The 20,565-nt window shown below is 50.7% G+C and overlaps 1 protein-coding gene across 3 annotated transcripts in view; it reads right to left on the bottom strand.

Annotated features, from left to right (window-relative positions):
* Positions 1–237: 237 nt before the first annotated feature.
* EPHB3 (EPH receptor B3) overlaps positions 238–20,565 on the bottom strand; it is an 85,590-nt gene continuing 65,262 nt past the window's right edge. For 2 of the 3 annotated variants that reach the window (XM_079977721.1, XM_079977723.1), the window contains exons 4-16: positions 16,221–16,376; positions 15,030–15,365; positions 12,644–12,768; positions 11,158–11,326; positions 10,934–11,039; positions 9,367–9,419; positions 8,090–8,212; positions 7,718–7,965; positions 5,793–6,008; positions 5,180–5,344; positions 4,891–5,084; positions 4,407–4,562; positions 238–1,592 (exon numbers count right to left, since the gene is read on the bottom strand). In XM_079977721.1, the coding sequence (XP_079833847.1) occupies positions 1,484–1,592; positions 4,407–4,562; positions 4,891–5,084; positions 5,180–5,344; positions 5,793–6,008; positions 7,718–7,965; positions 8,090–8,212; positions 9,367–9,419; positions 10,934–11,039; positions 11,158–11,326; positions 12,644–12,768; positions 15,030–15,365; positions 16,221–16,376 (2,156 nt within the window). In that variant the 3' untranslated portion in view covers positions 238–1,483. The remainder of the gene's footprint in view (positions 1,593–4,406; positions 4,563–4,890; positions 5,085–5,179; positions 5,345–5,792; positions 6,009–7,717; positions 7,966–8,089; positions 8,213–9,366; positions 9,420–10,933; positions 11,040–11,157; positions 11,327–12,643; positions 12,769–15,029; positions 15,366–16,220; positions 16,377–20,565) is intronic. The other variant, XM_079977722.1, reaches the window with a different exon arrangement.

The following is a 20,565-nucleotide window of genomic DNA, read 5'->3' as shown; positions in this document are numbered from 1 at the left end:
AGTTGCCTCTGCCACCCCACTCGCAAGGTCCTCCCAACGTCTCGTTGCTTGTAGCCTGCGGCTGGAAGGAAAGTGTTGCCCGCTTCCTTCTGGAGGCAAAGGGAGGAAGAAAAACTCTGTAATAGAGGAAGGTAGGAAGGGCAGGTGCCTAACATTTTGTGTGTGTTGTGGGTTCTGTACAGCGGAGAAAGGGGGAGGGGACAGACAGAGGGATCAATCGATCGAAGGAAACTCAAGTAAAATTGTTATTGCCTTTATTCGGCCCATGCCTTCTTGCACGGTCCAGACGGCCAGTACACGCACTCGTACACATGCAAGCTCGCCACCTCCGCGAGGGAGCCTCCTGCCCCCTCGGCTCAGGGCTGCAGAGGCTTTCGGAAGAAAGCAAAACGAAACAGGGGGGCGGTGGGTGGGTGGGAGATAGAGGGAAGTGTTCCAGTCTTTTTGGCAGCGATCATAGCGTGTGTCAAGAAAAGGATCCGCAGAGATGGGCGTGCGGCTGACAGGGCCTGCTCCTTCCTGCATAAAACATGAGGTGGGGAGGAAGTCGTGGCGGGGTGTGTGGAGTGGGGGGGGGGGTGTCTGAGATTGCAAGGCTCCTCCGCTCAGCCTCCCTTTTCTCTCGAATCCTGCTGCCTATCAACGTCCGCCTGTCCGTGTGATCTCTGTGCAAACTCGCGCTGACGGGTCTCTGGAAACACCCAAGGCTGCGATTGCAAGACGCGGAGCCGGGTCGTCGCCCAACTCCTTTGCGTAGAAAACTCGCCGGCGCCGCCACCGGCTTTGTAGTTCCAGCGTTCAGGGTCCCAAATGGACCGGCCGCCATCTCTCCCTGCAGACGCCCCCTGCCGGCCCCGGGGAGCGGAGCTGGCCCTGGCGCAATCGTCTCTGGGCGTGTGGGGAAAACGCCTGGCTGGATGCCCCTTTCCTGGGGAGGAGAGCGGCTCTGGCAGGTGCCTTTTCCATTTGCTTCTTGGCTGGGGATTCCTGTTCCTCTTGGGCAGCGTGGAGTTGGAGGAATCTTCCGCAGCGAGGGCTGAGATGCCCAAAGGACAACGATGGCACCGTTGGAGGGCAGTGGGGAAGGGCCTCAGTGAGGGGGGAGAGCTGGTGCCTCCATCCCCGCCCCATCCATAATGCGCCTTCAATATGAAGACTCCGCGTTGCTGGCACACCATTGCGAGCGCGCAACAGCGAAATAAAAAAAGGGGGGGAAAGGGGGGAAAGAAGAAAAGGCAGGGTTTCCTTCAGGCCTCTCCCCCCACGTGCCGTTAATCTAGCTAGGACCACCCTAGTCCGTCCCGCCAGAGGTCTGTTGACAAGCCAATAGGCTCCACGCAAAAATATGGGGGTGGAGGGTTGTGGGGTGGAGAGAGAACGACACTTCTCCCCGCCCCACACTCAGGAAGCTGGGCAGCACCACAAACTAGAATCCCAGGGAGGTTCCCCCGTCGGGTCCATTCCAAGCCAGAGTCCTCAGCCGTCAAACCTGAACTGGCAACGTCTGGTTCATTTGTAACCTCATGTCCTGTATGCTGCTCAGAATCTTCTTCTGGTGTCCTGCTAGCGTCACGCCTATCCTGAGCAAGTCCCTGGAAAGACACAGGGAGCAAAGGAGTTAGCAACGCACGGAAAGGGGAACTCAGCTTTTGGGGGGTGTCGGTAAGCGCAGGAAAGGGAGTAAGTGCAGCTGACCCATGGAACTCCCTGTCACCAGATGCATCAATGGGAGGGCTGGTGGTGGAGAGCAGTGTGTTTTTGCTCAGAGGCGTGAGTTGCGTTCAGATATCTCCCTGTCCATGAACTCACTAGGTGCTCTCCAAAATGATGCAACGTGGGGGGGTAATAATAATGACCTATATTAAAACACTGTGGTCAGAATCACTAACACACAAGGCAATCAGAGTTCTCAAATGCAATACAATTTTTAAGGCAGAAGTTCCACTCTGCAATCGTAAATCTTTGTCCTGATGGATCCACTGTGCTGGATGGACACGACTCTATTTTTAGTGGTGTGAACTGACTTCCATTTAATGAGTTGAATTTTTCAGCCACAGTCCTGCCCGCCCCCTTCAGATGACCTTCCTCCTCTCCACTTGACACTTGGGTAGGACTGTGGTTAGTGTCCCTGGACCTTAAGAATACAGAGTCCGTGTTTAAGCAGCTGGAGATCTTTTAATTAATTCTTTTGCTGGGCGGGGAGGCTCTGTGAACAGTCCACACATGGAGGACACCTCCCTGCCCCGGACAGGACCATTCTTGAGCAGTGGTGCCATCAGAGAAGGTCTCTGGGGCAGGCGTCCAGAGGCCCCCACCTAGCAGAACAGAAAGGAGAGCCCTCGATGCAGCAGGGCTGGCTTGGCACATTCCGGAGAGAACATTCTGCAGAACCCACCCCCACCCCTGCAATAAGACATTTAAATCCAGAGCACCACTGTTCTCGAGCAAAGGCACGGGGGGATTCTGAGTCCCTGGCCTAACAAAGGGCCAATTCAAAGTCTTTCTTTGCCTTTTTTGGCAGTGCTGAAGTCAGTACAAGAGGATTGACTTGATGGAATGCATGTCCCATGAAGGTCTCAGCAAATACTCAAGTGCCGGCTCGCCACATTTGGCAGCAGCAAGGATCTTTCGACTAGTGGCTGGCACCAGGAGATGGCGAGTTGTGACCCTGGACGATGAATCGTCTACAAAAGACTGTCATCTCCCCACCCACCCCTGCCCGGTAGGCTGGTGAGAATTTCATTCCACAGTCCAAATGCAAGGAATGAAGAGAAGCTCTCTGGACACAGGAGACAGCATGATGGAGATCAGGTGTGGATGATCAAAACCCAAAAATGTTGAAGGGGAATGTAGGGTTAGGCAAAGGCTCCACCTGGGGCAACTCTCACATTTAAAGGGAGTCGTGACTTCCCCGAAAGAATCCTGGGAACTGTAGTTTGTTAAGGTCATTGAGGGTTGCTAGGAGGCCCCTGTTCCTCTCACAGGGCTACAATTCCCAGAGTTCCCTGCACAGAAGGATTCCCTGTTACACCACTCTGGAACTGTGGTTATGGGAAGTGAATGGGGTTTTTCTAACTGTTCTCAGAACCCTTTAAAAACTCCTGGAATTCTTTTAGGGGAAGCCCTGGCTGTTTAAAGGGGTCTCACGGTGCTTTAAATGTATGGTGTGAATGTAGCCATAGTCCAGCGTTGGACAGTGGCCAGGCAGTTACTGGCACTTAAAAGCTGCAAACACAGGGTACAAAATAAACTGGACAATTCCGGGAGTCTAATGTCAAAAGTGGAGCCAGATTTTCAGAGTGCAAGTGAATGGGCTTCGGTGCCCCACACTGTCTCTGCCCTTTCATAGGATTGGAAGAGCAATGTGTAATAAACAGACATATTAAAATGGCCATGATTTTGAGAGGTCACAGAATCAAGGAGCTGGGAGGGGTCTTAGAGACCACATAGTCCCTGGCAGGAGGCTATCACGCTTCTGCTTCTGCAGGCCCAGCAAAGGAGAGACCACAGCCGCTTCCCAAGGTTGTCTGTCCCCTTCTTAAGGTGCCATAACCATTGGGGTGTTTCTCCTAAAGTTTCACCCAAATCCACTTCCTTGCCATTTCCCGCCCCTGGAAAGAAGTCTGTTTCCCATGATGCAGAGCTTTTAAAGAGGTGAAGAATACTCAGCCTACTGCAAGAACTTTAGTCGGGTGCAGTCCGCTTTTGAATTATTATTATTATTATTATTATTATTATTATTATTATTATTATTTACAGTGGTACCTCTGGATGCGAACGAGATCCGTTCCAGAGCCCTGTACGCATCCTGAAGCGAACGCAACCCGTGTCTGAACGGGTCGCGATTCGCCGCATCTGTGCATGCGCCTGACATCATTTTGAGCACCTGCGCATGTGCGAGCGGCGAAACCCGGAAGTAACGCGTTCCGTTACTTCTGGGTCACCGCGGAGCGCAACCCGAAAACGCTTTACCCGGAGCTGCTTTAACCCGAGGTATGACTGTACTTGACTCCTTGTTGTCCACCAATGCGTCTCACACAAACCACGGCTGCATATTCAGGGACGTTTGACAGCTCCGTCCTCTGTGTTCAGGGGCCCTGGGTAGGCACTCTCTTGCTTAACAGCATCAAGAAGTCTCAACTGTATACTGTGTCCAGCACACTCTGAGCACATCCTAGCCAGAAGCAGGCGTTAGGTTGCTACAAGCCCATCCCTGTTCCCCTGTGGCTTGTAGCATCCCTGGTGAGGATGCTCCAGTCATCACCTGGCCCCTGAGATCGTACCCAGGTGACATAATGTGCCAATCTCGGCCTTCCCCTGCTACGTTGCCTGGCTTAACCAGAAACTGCCCGGTCTCCTGGGGCCGCTGCATGCTTTGCCCCACTGCCCCGCCCCTTTGTACTTACTCGGCTGTCATTTGGGCGACCAGGTCGAAGGAGGCGAATCCGGCGTTGACGAAGTTCTCTTTGTACCGCCCCATTTTGATGGCGTCGAGCCAGTCGCCCACAGTCGTGAAGGTGGTGTAATCCGGAACGGTGCGGTCCAGGAGGGGCTGGGAAACGCTGCGAAGGATGAGAGAGCCCAGAGGTCAGGCAAGGCTCAGGAGGGGGAGAGTGGGCTGCGTGTGGGGCTGAGCCGCAGGGGGGCAGTCCTGGCAGTCCTGTGGCACGCAAGGAGGCTAAAGGCGGCTGTGTGCTTCCCTGTCCACCCTCTTTGCTCGTCGCTCCAGCCCCGGTTGCTGCCTGACTCCAGCCCCCAAGGCCATAGATAGATAGATCCGAGGTTTGCTTATTTATTTTTCCTCCATGAGAGCTAGAAACTTGGCACAGTTAGTCCAGACACAGCAGTTTGCCTGTGCTAGGAGAGGGTGAGGGGGCGAACGGCACTGACCCAGATTGCACGCTGGCGATGACCTTCAGGCTGGCCGCGTTGCGGATCAGCTTGTCGAGCGTGTTCACGATCTGCGAGAACTTGGGCCGGAGGTTGCGGTCGCGCACCCAGCAGTCCAGCATGAGCTGGTGGAGTGCCGTGGGGCAGTCCATGGGTGGTGGAAGGCGGTAGTCTTGCTCCACAGCATTGATCACCTAAGGAGACCAGTGAGAAACAGGCAAGGGGTCACAGAGGGGCGCTTTTGCTCCTGCACCTCTCCTTCTCCTACACAGGAGGAGGCCGTACTTACATCCTGGTTGGACATATCCCAGTAAGGTCTTTCGCCGTAGGACATCACCTCCCACATGACGATCCCGTAGCTCCACACGTCGCTGGCAGATGTGAACTTGCGGTAGGCGATGGCTTCTGGGGCCGTCCACCGGATCGGGATCTTGCCGCCCTGCGGGAAGAGACACTTGACACCGTTAATTAGCGCCAACCCCTCCAGGAGGGAGATGGGGTCAGCCTGATTATGCTGGGCTAATGAGAGTTGCATTCCAATTTATTTATTTTTAAACTGTAATGCATCAGGCTCTCCCAAGTTTTCAGACAAAGGGTCTCTACCTGGAGACACCATTGGCAATTGAACCTGGAAGCCATGCAGCGGCTCTAACCACTAGGCTATGGTCTCTTCCCAAAGATGTGGACCTCCCACTAGTTCTTCCCTCGGCATATTTTTCCGCGCTCTTCTTAATTCTAGTTATTGCCTCATCGGGGTAACTCTTCCTTACCCACAGGCTTTCCTTGTAGTGTGTAAGAGGCACTAGATATCTCTGTGCGGAGAGTCCAGTCCTTGAACAGGGCTTCTCTGCCAGGCCTCTGAGAGGGGAGGGACAGGGCATGGCAGCGAGGGTGTCACATACCAGCGAGCTGGTGTAGGTGGGGTCCGCGGGATCATCCTCCAAGAAGCGCGAGAGCCCAAAGTCGGACACTTTGCACACCAGGTTGCTGTTGACCAAGATGTTGCGGGCTGCCAGGTCCCGGTGCACGTAGTTCATCTCGGACAGGTACTTCATGCCAGCGGCGATGCCGCGAAGCATGCCAACCAGCTGGATCACCGTGAACTGCCCGTCATTCAGCTGTTGGTGGAACAAGCAGAGAGGGGTCAGAAAGAATGGCTCCTTTCGACTCAGGTTTGAAAAGATCAGCTCTCCATCTGCTGATTCCCTGCCTATCCTTAGGAATCTTGCTGTGATGGCCTGGGACTCGGAACCAGAGGAGACTCCGTCTGCACCAGATCCTTTGCCTCAGGCATCACCTGAACCAAGTCTGGGGCCTGATCCTGAAGAGTCCCAGCCTGCACAGGTTCCCCTGCAACAAGCACCAGCTAGGCCGAGTGAGGGGCTTGAGGCTGCCCTGGCTCCAGATGTGGGGATTATCTCATTGCCTTCAGCTGGGCCATCACTTACAGCTGCTCCACTACCGGTGTGGTCAAGGGAGGCTGAGGTGGCCCCTGGATCTAGTAACCCACTGACGTCTCCCCAGCTGCAGAGACTGAGGTCTGAGAGAAGGAGAGACCTGAGTACTCGCAGGGGGAGTGCTTGCCTTTAGGCAAAACAGGGAGGTGAGTTGCTGGCGGATCAGGACCGTGTGCTACCCTGACAAAGATAAAAGGCTGTCGGACCCCGCCCCAGGTTGCGGGAGGAACATTGCTGTGTGCTAGATCCTGCCTGAAATCCTGTACCTGTCCTTGCCTGGTTTCCTGCCTCGTGTCCTGCCTTGGCCCTGTCGGACTGACTCCTAGCAGAACCTTTGGATTCTGGTCCGGTCCTGGACCACGTTTCACGGGTTACCCCCGGGCCCAGCACACTTGCCATGGTGCATGCATGTACACACACACATACACACACGGCTTGCACATCGACTCCCAGCACAGCGCAACCCCGCTCCGCTCCGGAGCTCTTTACAGAGCTCCTTTGACAGTTCGCGTGCCCACTGAGCCCCACGGCCTCAGGCTTCTCCCGCCTGCAGGTTTTTTAAGGGTCCCCTGCTTCGCTGCAGCGGTGGACCCGATTTCTACGGAGCTTCTCCCTCCGGTTACAGGGAATCCGCCATTGCCGATAGGCGCCGCCTCCGGAAGCCCCGCCGCCTCCGGAAGCCCTGCACATCGCAAGCAAATGGGCTTGTGCAATATGTAAGATGACAAGCAACCCCTGCCAAAACATTGGAGCAACCCATCCACATTTGATGGGTTGAATATGGCTCAGATAATAGAATTGGAAGAGACCACGAGGATGAGTATATTTATAAAGCCCAAAGCGTTTCTGTTAGGAATGATAGGGGCTGAAATCCCCCCCCCCCAAAAAAAATGTTTAAGTTGTCTATGTATGTACCAACAGCAGCTTGGATTCTATATGTGCAGAAATGGAAGGAAGAAGAAGCTCCAACCAAAGAAGAATGGATAAGAAAGATAATGGAGTATGCTGCTGGCAGTTCCCACACTGCGAGAAGCCAAGTTATAGGGAACCAGGCAGAGGGCCTTCTCGGTAGTGGCGCCCACCCTGTGGAACGCCCTCCCACCAGATGTCAAAGAGAACAACAACTACCAGACTTTTAGAAGACATCTGAAGGCAGCCCTGTTTAGGGAAGCTTTTAATGTTTGATGCATTACTGTATTCTAATATTTTGTTGAAAGCTGCCTAGAGTGGCTGGGGAAGCCCAACCAGATGGGTGGGGTATAAATAAATTATTATTATTATTATTATTATTATTATTATTATTATTATTATTAACGTTTGCTTGAAAAGAGCCCAGGAAGCTCTTGGCAAGACCAGGGAGTCCTGCTCACCCGCAGGAAGGAGTCGAGGGCGCAGTTCTCCATGAACTCAGTGACGATCATGACGGGTCGGCTCTTGGTGACCACCCCCTCCAGGTGAATGATGTTGGGGTGGTCAAACTGCCCCATGATGCTGGCCTCGCTCAGGAAGTCTCGCCTCTGCCGGTCCGTGTAGCCCACTTTCAGTGTTTTGATGGCCACAAAGATCTCCCTCCTGCCTGGAAGCTTGAGGCGACCCCGGCAGACTTCTCCGAATTCACCTGCGGGAGGGCAAGACGGTCACATGACGGAAGTGAGTGGCCACACCCACCGAGAGCACAGCCGGACCCCGCCCCCTCTTCCCTCGGTGGAAGGGAGGAGCTGGGCTGCCATCAGGTGACTTGCCTGCTCCAATCACCTCCTCGATTTTCACGCACGAAATGTCGATTTCCTTGGCAAATTCTCGGACAGCTTCGTTTGGGTCCTCGTAAGTGAAAGGGTCAATATAAACCTTCATCCCTGGAGTGACTGCAAGGACAGAGAGGCGATGGATAAGGACACATGCTGTTATCACAATAGACAGACATATCTGGGGCTCATTTAAGTTTGACTTGCTTAGGTTCTTCTTGATTATCCCTGAGATTAGAATCATATAAAGACCAGGGAGGAGAGTTGGTGGAAGAAGATTGGAAGAAATTTAAAACTTACTTACAGAAATATTGCAAAAGTTTTGAAAATTAATAGCATTGAATTGAATTGAAGGGGTTCTAGCAACGAGGTTAAAAATAAGATTGTATGGTTAAATTAGACAAATAAATTGGACATGAATTTGCTGAATTAATTAGTAACAGGGATACAAAAGAGGGGGATGTGAGGAAGTCAAGAAAGTAAGTGAATCAAAGATGAGAAGTAAAAAGAGGGATTTATGTGTTTTTCTATTTTTTTTTGAAATGTGTCTTTTCTTTTCTTTTTTGAAATTATTTTTTCCTTATTTTTTATGTATTGTATGATTCTGTATTTTTGTGTGTTTCTTCCTGTTTTTTCTTATGTTGTTCTTTTAAAACCTAATAAAATATTTATTAAAAAAAAAGAGATTAGAATCATATAATTATAGAATTATAGAATTATTGTGGAGCTGGAAGGGACCGCGAAGGTCATCTAGTCCAACCCCCTGCGATGCAGGATTCTTTTTGCCCAACGTAGGTCTGGTGGCAAATGGTGCAATTATTTTTCTTTTTAAACTAAAAAAGGTGGTCTTTACATGCCTTTAATTCACTGACACCCAAAAAGGAAAATTCTGTTCTGAATACTATGGACAGTTTTTCCTTATTACAATGAGGGCTAGAAACTTGTAATCTCTTTTGTCAAAATGGAATGCAAAGTTTCTTGGGATTGGAAGAATTCCGCCAGGAATTGCCATAAGGAAGCACAGTTGTGAGGATACATGATCCTCACTGCTATGTACCACCTTTCCATTGGAGAAAGAGGACGAAGAGGTTTACATGCAGCCTTTTGCAGCAGCTGCAGCAAGGGTGACTGCCTCCTTTGGGGCTGCTGAGCACACACAGGCATGCAGGCATCTCTGGGAAATAAATGCAGGCTTGAGAAGCAGAACCCACAAAAACAACGTTCACATGCCTGTGTGACTCAGGTGCTCATGCCACCCCTGGCTTGATACTCACTGTATTGCTGCAGCTTCTCTGTATACTCCGAGTCTGTGTTGTTTTGTTGCTTCCTGCCCAAAGAGAAAAGAAGGCATCAAAGAGCCTGCAACGTTATGCACCTCCTGGTCATCTTTCCACCAAAACCTGAGCACTGGAACACTGAACACCACTGCACACAGAGAGCCGAAATATACTCCACCCATCCTCTTGGTCTGTTATCTATGCAGTTATTATCATCCATGCACAAATAATAGCTGGAGAGTATTCAATCAGCCCTGGGAATACCATGAAGGCAGGTATTCCTGTGCTTAAGTTGCATTAAGTTGCAGGGCTTCTGTGCTTAAGTTGCATTCATTGCACCTCTAACTGAAGGGCCACAGTCTGCACTTTCTGCATTCTGTTTCCCTCTGACCTCGTGGCTTATAATTCCTTTCGCCTCCATGGATATACAGACATGGACAACTGAGAATTGCACACCATGTATCTGATGAAGTGGAATCAAGTCCACGAAAGTTGGTGAGATGGGGGAACCTGCGGTCCTTCTAGAAGCGGTCAAACGGCAACGACTATTGACCCTAACCAGCATGAGTTAGAAACTCATATACAGTGGAACCTCGACTTACATACACCTCGTCTCGTGGACGTTCCAAGTTGCATTTGCAGCAAACCCGGAAGTAAACACTGGGTTTGCCATGATTCGCGCATGCGGCTTCTGCCATCTGCGCGTGTGCAGAAGTGGCTGCCGCCGTCTGCGCATGTGCAGAAGCACACTACCACCAAATGTGCACGTGCACAAGACGCCTCTTCTAGCGTCCCGTTTCGACCAGTGGATGGACCTCGGAATGGATGATGTCCGTAAGTAGAGGTTCCACTGTATATATATATAAGCTGATCACCAAATGGCACCTTAAGCCACAGTTGAGGTCGCCACAATGGAATGTCTAGGCACCTCCCCCCACCCCCGATGAGATCTTTCTTGTTGTTGGTTTCATTTCTATACCACTTTATATTTTAAAGAACAAATCTCAAAGCGGTTTACAATACATCAAAGCATCAAATAAAACAATCCAGAATAAAGCAAATGCAAGCTTTGAGAAAAATACTTCAAATCCTTCTCTAAGTGACGTTTTGCTTTCCCCAGTTGCCAACCTGGTATTCAGAGATCTCCATGCGGTTGCAATGGGACTCGCGCCAGTTGCAAAACGCGCCTTGCGACTGGCTAATTTCCAGCACTGGCTCAGGGATGATGTGAATTGGGAGTCCAACAACTTCTAGAAAGGCGAAGTCTCCCCGTCCCTGACTTAAGTCATAATCAATCAGTCTTGGAGGTGCCGCAAGACTTTTGCTTGCTCATGCAAGCCGGGGGTAGCCAAGGTGGTGCCCTCCGGACTCTGTGGATTACCACCCCTGACCATTGGCCATGCTGAGAGTCTAGCAACATCTGGAGGGATGGGAGCCGTAGTCCAAAAACATCTGGACAACACCACAAATTTTCTATCACTAATAGAGGCAGATCCAATCCTTGACAGAATGAATAGTCACGCCCCTCCCTGGAGCTCAGGCTCTCCCTCGTCCCCGCCAGTACCTGAAGCAGACAATGGCTATCACCACGACCGCGATCACGAAGACGAGGCCTGCGGTAGCCGAGCCCACGATAAGAGGCAGTTCCTGGAAGCTCTTGCTACTGGAACCTGTTAGGAGAGGAAGAAGAGGGAGGAAGAGTGTTGGAAGGTGGGAGTGGAGAAGGACGGGAGATGCTTGGACGGCAGAAGCCTGTGGGGAAGGGAGGGGAAGGTGCAGAGCTCATACCATCCTCCACTGGTGTCCGAAACTCCATGGGGAGGCTGTACATCCCATAGCCAGCCACCGTGCGCGCCCGGACCTGCACCATGTAGGCAGAGTTGGACTTCAGCCCTTCCAAGCGCACGTTGTTCTTCTGGCTGGTGACGGTGTTGGCAATGCCGTCGCTCTGCTCCTGCTGCAGGGAAAGAGAAAAGGGGCATCTCAGGGTCACATGCAGCCCTTCCCTGACTTGGATGGTTTTAAAAGAATTAGACTAATTCATGGAGGAACGGCAGCCAAAGACTACTAGCCAGGATGGCTGTCTTCTGCTTCCACGGTTGGAGGCAACCGTGCTTATGAAGACCAGTCGCTGAAAACCGCAGGAAGGTAGAGTTGCTCTTGCGCTTGAATCCTGCTTCCTGGTTTCCCACAGACATCTGGTTGGCCACTGTGAGAACAGGATGCTGGACTAGATGGGCCATTGGCCTGATCCAACAGGCTCTTCTTATATTCCTAACACCCAGAGGGTCAAAGCTTCCCCACACCTGCTTTAGGCATCTCTACAAGAAGGGACAGGGACACGGGTGGCGCTGTGGGTTAAACCACAGAGCCTAGGACTTGCCGATCAGAAGGTTGGCAGTTCAAATCCCCGTGACGGGGTGAGCTCCCGTTGCTCGGTCCCTGCTCCTGCCAACCTAGCAGTTCGAAAGCATGTCAAAGTGCAAGTAGATAAATAGGTAAACGGGAAGGTAAACGGCGTTTCCGTGCGCTGCTTAGTCATGCTGGCCACAACCCGGAAGCTGTACGCCGGCTCCCTCGGCCAATATAGCAAGATGAGCGCTGCAACCCCAGAATCGTCTGCGACTGGACCTAATGGTCAGGGGTCCCTTTACCTTTACAAGAATGGGACACCCAGAGCAAAGGCATTCAAGGTCACCCCAGAATTCTCCTTTGCACAACATTCTAGTGGTTTTCTCTAGAGTAAAGAAAGGCAGCCTGGGAAGACCGTGCATTGATAAGATACTTCCCCCCATTAAATAACCTGCATTCTCTCCTCCTTATCATGGCTAATCGTCATTATTCGTTGCTGCTGTTATTAACCGTTGCTCTGTACAGCACCTCTCATTGCTAAAGTGTTTCGTTATATATGGAATATAATCCAGCACCCTCCAGATGATGCTGTTCCCCAAATCCCACTGTCCATAGTGGCTGGGGCTGGTGGGAGTTGAGAGTCCCACAACGCCTGAAAGATTCCCCCATCTCTGCAGCAATCATCACAACCACCCCTGTAAAGTTTGCCAGCATCACCCCAGCCCCCCACCTTGCAGACAGGGCAGCAGCACAAACGCAAGATTTGAACGGAGGTCTTCCTGTTTGGCTGGCTCACCTGCTTGGCTACCACAGTAGAATTCAGCACACTACCTAATTCCCCTCTCAGCGGGAAAAGAAGTGCACCAAGTGTTTGTCAAGCTGAAGTGTGCCCGTCACGTCCCTGTCAGAGGATTAGCTTTACCTTCTCAAAGTACTTTATCTCGTAGTCCAAGATGATCCCATTGGGCTGTTTTGGAGGCTCCCAGGAAAGAGTCATGCTGCTCCCCGTGCTGCCGTGCAGATGCATTGTGGGAACTGCTGAAGGAGCTGGGGGGGGGGTGAGAAGAAGCATCAGACTCCCTCCTTATCAGCAGAAATAACACTGATTCGGCTGCCTTGACAGACAACTCGAGGGATGAACATGCGAGTCGCTGAGGTCCTCAATGCAACACCCCAAGGCACCATGGTGCCTCTGCGGCCCCCCATATTTCCCTTGGGGTCCTTCAGGGCTCATCACTCCTGATTTTCAAAATGCTTTCCACAAAGATTGTTATTGTCTCTCTCTTTTTAAGAAGCCAGCAGCTGCTGGGCTGGCAGAAAAGAGAAGTGCAGGCTTCCAGCTTCCTTTCCTTTCTCTAGGACAGCGGTTCTCAACCTATGTGTCCCCAGATGTTGTTGGACTACAACTCCCATCATCCCTGAGCTCTGGCCTTGCTAGCTAGGGGTGATGGGAGTTGTAGTCCAACAACATCTGGGGACCCACAGGTTGAGAAAGGCTGCTCTAGGATCTTCTGGGCCTGATTTGGGTGCTCAAAGGAAGGAAAGCAGCCCTGGTCTTCCAGCTCCCATCCAAAACATTCAAGTAAGGGGGGGGGGGGAGGCAAACCTGCAGGTGCTTTGTAAGTTTGAGGAATAGCCATTTCCTTGGATGCATTATTGTTTCTGAGGATGGGAGCCACCCTGGTGCTTTTGGGGTGCTTTCCCTGTATTTTTGGCAGCTGTGTTTTTTTTGGAAGCCAGGGGTTCACCTGCAATTTTCTTGTTAGGTTGTGTGTGTTTGCGCTGCCTGTTTTGGGGCTGAATGTTGCCTGTCTATTTCACCTGTGTTTTGCTTGTTCTGTGGGGTTACATGTCGGTGTTTTGCAAGTCTGAGAATCACCAGTATTTCTTATGTGAATTGTTTTCTCCAGCATGAATGTTAGATTTTCCAAATGTGTTCCTTGGCCCAAAAAGGGTGGGGCTCTTTCTAAGATTTCCAGGACTCAAATAAAGCTGGAGCCACAACGAAGCATTCGCAAGACCACTAAAAATGGCTCAAATCCACTGGAGAGCCAACTGGCGTTCCATTCGCTGTGTCAAACAGGTCACTGTGAAAGGCATGATAGGCGCCAACGTGTCTGCTAAGCCACTGGAATGCAGGGCTTGAGCTGGAAGATCCAGTCCATCATCCAGAACGGAAACCTTTTTCGCTTCCTCTATTGCATATCCCAACAGTAGCAGCCTTCTGGAAAGGTCAGTAGCCCTTCACCAAGCTCCACCAGCAATTTCCCACCAGTCACATGGGAACAGCCGTCTTTGAGGCAACATGGAATGATGCCCACTATCAGGGCCGGCTCAAGACATTTTGGCACCTGAGGCAAACCACAAAATGGTGCCGCCTTGCCAGAGAAGAAGAGGGGAGTGAATATCTACGCCATGAGCAAAGGGGGGGGGGGGATGAAAATCAACACTGGTAACAGAGGGTGGGAGGAGACCAGCAGTGCTTCCTATTCACCAAGAGACTGCTGTGGAGGTTGCTGAGGAGACAGCAGGTCTGGCAGAAGCAGTGAGCAATGTGTTCTTGGATGCCGGATCTGCCATCCCCGTGGATCTTGCTGCCTGTGGCACTTGCTTCACCTTGTCTCATGGGCGAGCTGGCCCTGGCCATCCTGACTCCACAACAGGAGCCCCCAATCTTTGGAGGTCAGGGGACCCACATTTGTATTTCTGAATGAGTGCTGGAGCCACTCATCTGGACACTTCCCTTCCTCGTATCACTCTCTCCCTGTCCCAAGAGACAGGAGAGAAAGAGTGTGTGCACATACTTTGCTCTCCCATGAGATCTGGGTAAAATCCAGCTCCAGGAGAATCAGTCTGAGCCTGGAAAAGGGCATAGAGATGGAAGAAGAAGTCGGAAAGAACATCTCTCTTCCAAACTTCCTCCTTCAACTCTAGAAAGGTGTCTGGAAGTCTGGAAGACCATCGCACTGGCTCATTTCATCGAAGGAGGGGAAATGTGTACAAACTCATTAAAAACAAACAAACCTCGGGCAAGATTTTAGGACGTAGTTACCGGAAGGCTCCTTCCTGATTCTTTAAGCAAGAACCACCAACACCATTTATGTTCTCTATAACAGCAACCTTAAATCCTTGGCTAGATGCCCAACCAGACACTTACAGGAATCCATGGCAGCTCCAGGACTCCAAGTTCAAGGCCTGTTTGGCATGAAAGGGCCTCAACCCCAGAGGTTCCTGCTTCACCGCTGGCTTGGCAGAGATTGCTAGGGAGAGCCTAGGCAGCTGCCCTCCCTTTCCCATGAAGCACTCACCTGCCTGGTTGGTGGTGATGTTGACAGAGGCAAACTGGGGGTTCTGGAGACTCTTGCTTGAGACTCCGTTGACGGCCTGGATCTCGAAGGTGTACTGCGTGTGAGCCATGAGGTTGCTGATGTAAATGTGCCTCTCGGTCAGGCCGAGTTGGCGGGGGACAAACTCCACGTTGTCATCGCAGCGCATGCACAGCCGGCGCTCCACACTGCACTTCTTGCAGATGACGTTGTAGAGCAGGTCGTCCCGGCCCCCAGAGTCGCGGGGCTCACTCCACTCCAACACCAGGGATGTTTCATTCACATTGGATATGACGTTGCGCGGGGCCGACGGGACACCTGCCATGGGATCAAAAGAGGCTCAGGGCCCCCAAAAGAACTCCCAAAACCTTACCCTCAAAGCTGGGCTTTCCCCAGAGCCTTTCACCACCCCCTCTCCAAAAATAAAATAAAATGATGCTTGGCATTTACACAAAGGCACATGAGTTTTGCATACAAGTTTCTCTAGTCATCTTTACAACCACCTCGTATTGGAGGAAGCAGAGGTAATGCTTTTAGGCGTGGCGGTTTGAGTGGGTACAATGCAAATGTACCCTTTTCTCTCTCGAACCAAGCTCTGAAAAAAAGAAGACTGGTTCTGCAAGTCTGCAGCATGGTTTAGTCTGAGCCAGGGTAAAGCTGGCTGCAGAGGGCACCGATTGGCTAGTACCTGTGACATCAGAAACGCTGGCAGGGTAGAGCGGAGGTTCCTGGCAGGAAGGTTGCTATTGCTCACGGAGAGGGAGATAGGGAAGGAAATTGGTGTGGGGCATAAACACTGGCAGAAGTACAGGATTGGTTTCTGCTGGTGCGTTTACACCACGCCAGCCTCCCGGCTACCTTTCCTTCCAGTAAGCAACAGCATACCAAAGCTAGCGCAAAGGCTCCACCCCACCCCAAAAGCCATTTCTGTGTGGCGTCACCAGCATACCTCTTCTCCCATCTTCCCAATTCCCGAAGCAGCTTTGCAAATCTTTTGTAAATTGTTAGTTTCGTCAACAAAGCAATGGGCGGAAGTATAAATGCACTCATGTGCTACCTTAGAGGTTCATCTCATTGGCCTTGGTACCCTCAAGCTAGAGTGGAATAATAAGCCCAAAATAAACACATTTTGAAGTGAAACCGAAACGCCAAGCAGCAGAAGGGCAGACTTACTGGTGCAGGCACTGTCGGGTGGGTCGGTGTCTGACCGGAAATAGTTGTTCTGGCACATGCAGAGAGTAGCTGCCCCAGAGCTTGTCCGACTGTTGGGAGGGCAAGGGGTGCACCGACTTTCCCCCTGCTTTGACTTGAAGGTGCCCGGTCCACAGGCTGGAAGGGAGGGAAGGAGAGAGAGGAGGTCTCAGTTACTGGCACACAACAAGAGATCCAATTTAGCCCCATTACACGCAAAGGCAGAGCTGGTACACATATGCAAAAAACCAAATTGCTTCATATTTCAGCCTACTTTTTTTGTTGCAACACCTCACCCAAACGAATGCCCTCGCCAGGCTGGGCAATAACAAGCAAATCCTAAAATTAACAATCACTGTGGCATGTTGGCCACAGCATGGAGCGATGGCTTGCATATTATTTAATCATTATTATTGTCATCCCAGGACAGACTGCAGCAACATGAAAACACAAGGCTGGGATCAGTTAAAGTAATTTATATGCAGAAGAATATGGTGTTGTGAGACACAGACAAGCACACCCTGATCTTTATCTAGATAAATGAACCATCACAGAGCAAACACCGGTGGCGCAAATTCTGGGTTGCCTGCAGCACCTGAAGTCAGGTTCCTACTGGTGGCTGGAAAAGGGCCTTGGTGGTGATCTGTATCTTCCTCTTACCTTTTTAGGGAAGTTTTTAATATTTAATGCTGTATTGTTTTTAACAATCGATGGGTGCCGCCCAGAGTGGCTGGGGAAACTCAGCCAGATGGGCGGGGTATAAATAATAAATTATTATTATTATATTAGCTGCGACCTGATTCTCAGTCCTAATGGCGGTGACAATTGAAACTCTACTGCTGGGTACCACCCCCCCCAAGTGAGAACATGAAGACCTTGCCCTCATTCTGAACTAGCTTTGGCCACAGCCAAATCTAACTGGCTACATGGCATCATAATAAAGCCAAATCAGAGCGAGGGCGGTGCTTTCTGTCCACAGCATCGCCCCAGCTAGGAGAACCAACGGTGAACGATATTGGGAGTTGCAGTCCAACAACATCTAGAGAGTCACACGTTCCCCATCCCTGTTTGAGGCTCTCCTGTCTGGCATTCAAGGCTGCTCCGTTCCTCTCACCCACAGTTCTCCCAGAGTCTCCTTCCTTCTTCCTTTTATTTCCAATCACTTACAATGTCCATGAATGTGGGGAGGACAGCGTTGAAGTGGATGGGGATGAAGATGTCAGCTCCGGGAGAAGTTCAATGAGGGAGGGCTGTGGCCCCGGGCAAAGTTTACTTCTCTCTCTCTCTCTCTTCCTCTCTCTCTCTCTCTTCCTCTCTCTCATTCTCTCAGATCCAAGTCTCCTGCCCCTTAAATGGGAGCTAGGATACAGCCATGTATCACATGTATACATGTATGTATACATGTACCATGTATACATATTATTGATTATCTACATATGTATACATGTATGTATACATGTACCATGTATTCACAGGCATGTGTGAACCCAAAATGGGGGAGAAATTGCAAAGCACTTTCCAAATTTAAATTGTCAGCAGGTCAACCTAACTAAGCTCTTTCTCTTCCACAATGATTTGAACAGTAGTGCATTTTTTTAAATATATAAACCACCAACTCGGAGGGAGAAATCCATGGCAGTGTACAATAAAAACATTAAAACGTCACAAAATAATAATTCAAAAGCCCATAAATTTACACCCCACCGTCCAGCCATGTCAACTTCGACTTGGTGGGCGGCTTATGGTGGAATCTGCGCCCTGGGGGCTTTGGAACTCCCCCCAGGCCGTGTGGGAACATTTCCCCCCCTCTTTTCTTCCCAGAGCCCCAGAGGCGAGGGTGCCAGGAGGCTCCTGCCTGCTGAGTTTCCCCCCACGTCTTCTCAAACTACAGCAGGAATCCCGGGAGAAGAGCGAGAAGCATCTCGCTCTGGGATTCCTGCTAACCTCGGAGCTGCCTCCGTGGACCAGACTGACAGTTGCTGAGCAGTCGGGCTGCGAGAGCCAAGACATTTTTTCCTTTCCACCCTCCAATCCCCGGGGGCCTGGAACAACCGACCACGTCTCAGGCCGTCTTTGCCTGGAGGGCTGACTGAGCCGTTTTCCACACAGCTCCTTTCTTTCCTCTCTCCTGCTCCTGGATTTGGTATTTATTATTGATTATGGTTATTATTACTACTTCAAATAAATATAGGGAAGAAAGAAAAATATGCAAGAGTGGGAGAGAACGGGGAAAAAAGGAGAGGGACAGGCCGAAAACACAAACCTTTTGATCTAATAACTTCATGGCTGCCAGCTTTGATTGATTCCCAAACATACGCACCAGCTTCTAGCAACTGAAGCAGTTTCAGGCCCCCCATTTTTAAAAATATATATAGGGAGCCAGGCCCCCTCAATGTTCAGAGGGTGTTCAGTTCTGTCCCCTGGCTCCTCACAACGTCACATGTGACATCAGGAAATCGCACCGGGCCCCCTCAATCAACTTGATTGGGGAAACCCACCCAGATGGGTAGGGTATAAATAAATTATTATTATTATTATTATTATTATTATTATTATTGAATCATAGAACTGTAGAGTTGGAAGGGACCCTGAGCACTATCTAGTTCAACCCCCTGCAATGCAGGAATACGCAGCTGCCCCATGCAGGAATCGAACCTGGGACCTTGGCGTTATCAGCATTGCGCTGTAATCAACCAAGCTATCCACATGGCTCCTCTGTTCTCAACAAAAATCATTGAATGCACGTTAAAAAATTGGTCCCAACGAATCAACGGGGCTGAGACTGGAGAACAAATGGTCATTGCAGACAGAGGCTCCCCATGATATATGTACACAGAGAGAAAGAGAGTGTGTGTCCCAGATTTGAAATGCACAGAGCTGATCAGAAAACAAGTTGCCAGAATCCTGGACTGCACACCCAAGGGGAGAGGAGAGGGCTGGAGTCTTGATTTGATGCTTTCCAACCCACCCAATGCCACATCTAAAACAATTCCATTGATGGAATGAACTAGCACACCCGGCTAGATCTGAGATAAAAACAGCCGAGATTGGGATTTTGGAAATGTTCCTGAGTGCATGGGAGTGAATTCACTGCCTTGTTTTACCTTCGGTAGTGAAGGCTGGTGGACACTGAACCAGACCACCAGTCCAACACACTCAGTATTGCCTTTTGATTAGTATTAGTAGTATACCGCCCTTTACCCATAGATCTCAAGGCAGCTCGCAACATAAAATTTCGATATAAAAACCACAAAATACGTAACAAAAATATGCCTTCCCTAACGGGCACCAGCTCCTAGTTTGGTTCACATCAAAATGGGAAGTACCTGGGTATTTTATTAAATACTGGGGTCAGGGCAAGGAAAGTTGTTGTTTACGGAAAGAGATGGCTGTGCATGGTGGGAAGATAAGAGCTGCAAGGACCAAGCCTTCTCTCTCCCCAAGATGGGCTCATTCTCCCCTTGAGTCTATTTGTACGCTCTCCCTCTCTGCTGCCTTGAGGATGAGATGTTTTCCCCTTGTTTTCCTAAGCTTCTGCAAAGATGCAGCAGATCCTGTGCTGCAAGTTCCGATTTCAAAACCTGTCGTGCTTTTAAGGGCAGGCTTCCCAGACTCCCATCCTGTGGCCACAGCAAAAAATCCAACCTACCCAGGGCAGGACATGAGTAGACAGCAGTAAACAGGAGGGGCGGAGGAATCCTCCCCACGCGTGGTCAGGCTCAGGGGCCCAGCCCTAGTGCGCCGACCCCAGCAATGACTGCCGAGGCAAAGCCCTCTTCATCCTGCCTAACCACAGAGAAGTGCCACAGGAATTTGGAGTGCGACAGGAAACTGCCAGGACTGCACCGAAACCGGAGTGGGTGGAATCCAGAGGCAGCAAACGCCGTCCTTGCCCTCTTGTCTTGCCAAGTGCAAATCAGATGAATAATTTCCATATCCCCCTACCCTGCCAGACCTCTGGCAAATATTTAACAGAGCCTTTTGACTTTTCCATGTTCCCTTTCCAGTTGTTTGGTGAGGAAGGAAGGAAAGTGATTAGACGCGCAATCCATCATCTCTTCCCAGGCTCCCCTAGACCTCAGCCCTGCTCTAGCTTCGAGGTGCATGAATCCTATTTCATGAATAACATTGTAAGACCCCAGGCTCTATGTGCAACCTCCTGTGCTGCTATCATGTATCTTGCATTTTCATGCCTGGATAGCTCAGTTGGTTAGAGCATGGCACTGATAATGCCAAGGTTGCAGGTTCAATCCCCGAATGGGACATCTGCATATTCCTGCATCGTGGGGGGTTGGACTAGATGTTCCTCAGGGTCCCTTCCAACTTT

This window comes from Podarcis cretensis (assembly GCF_951804945.1).
Source record: "Podarcis cretensis genome assembly, chromosome: 5".
Classification (NCBI taxonomy): domain Eukaryota; kingdom Metazoa; phylum Chordata; class Lepidosauria; order Squamata; family Lacertidae; genus Podarcis; species Podarcis cretensis.
Note: the sequence above shows the minus strand (reverse complement) of the source record. Positions and strands in the feature narration are given on the sequence as shown.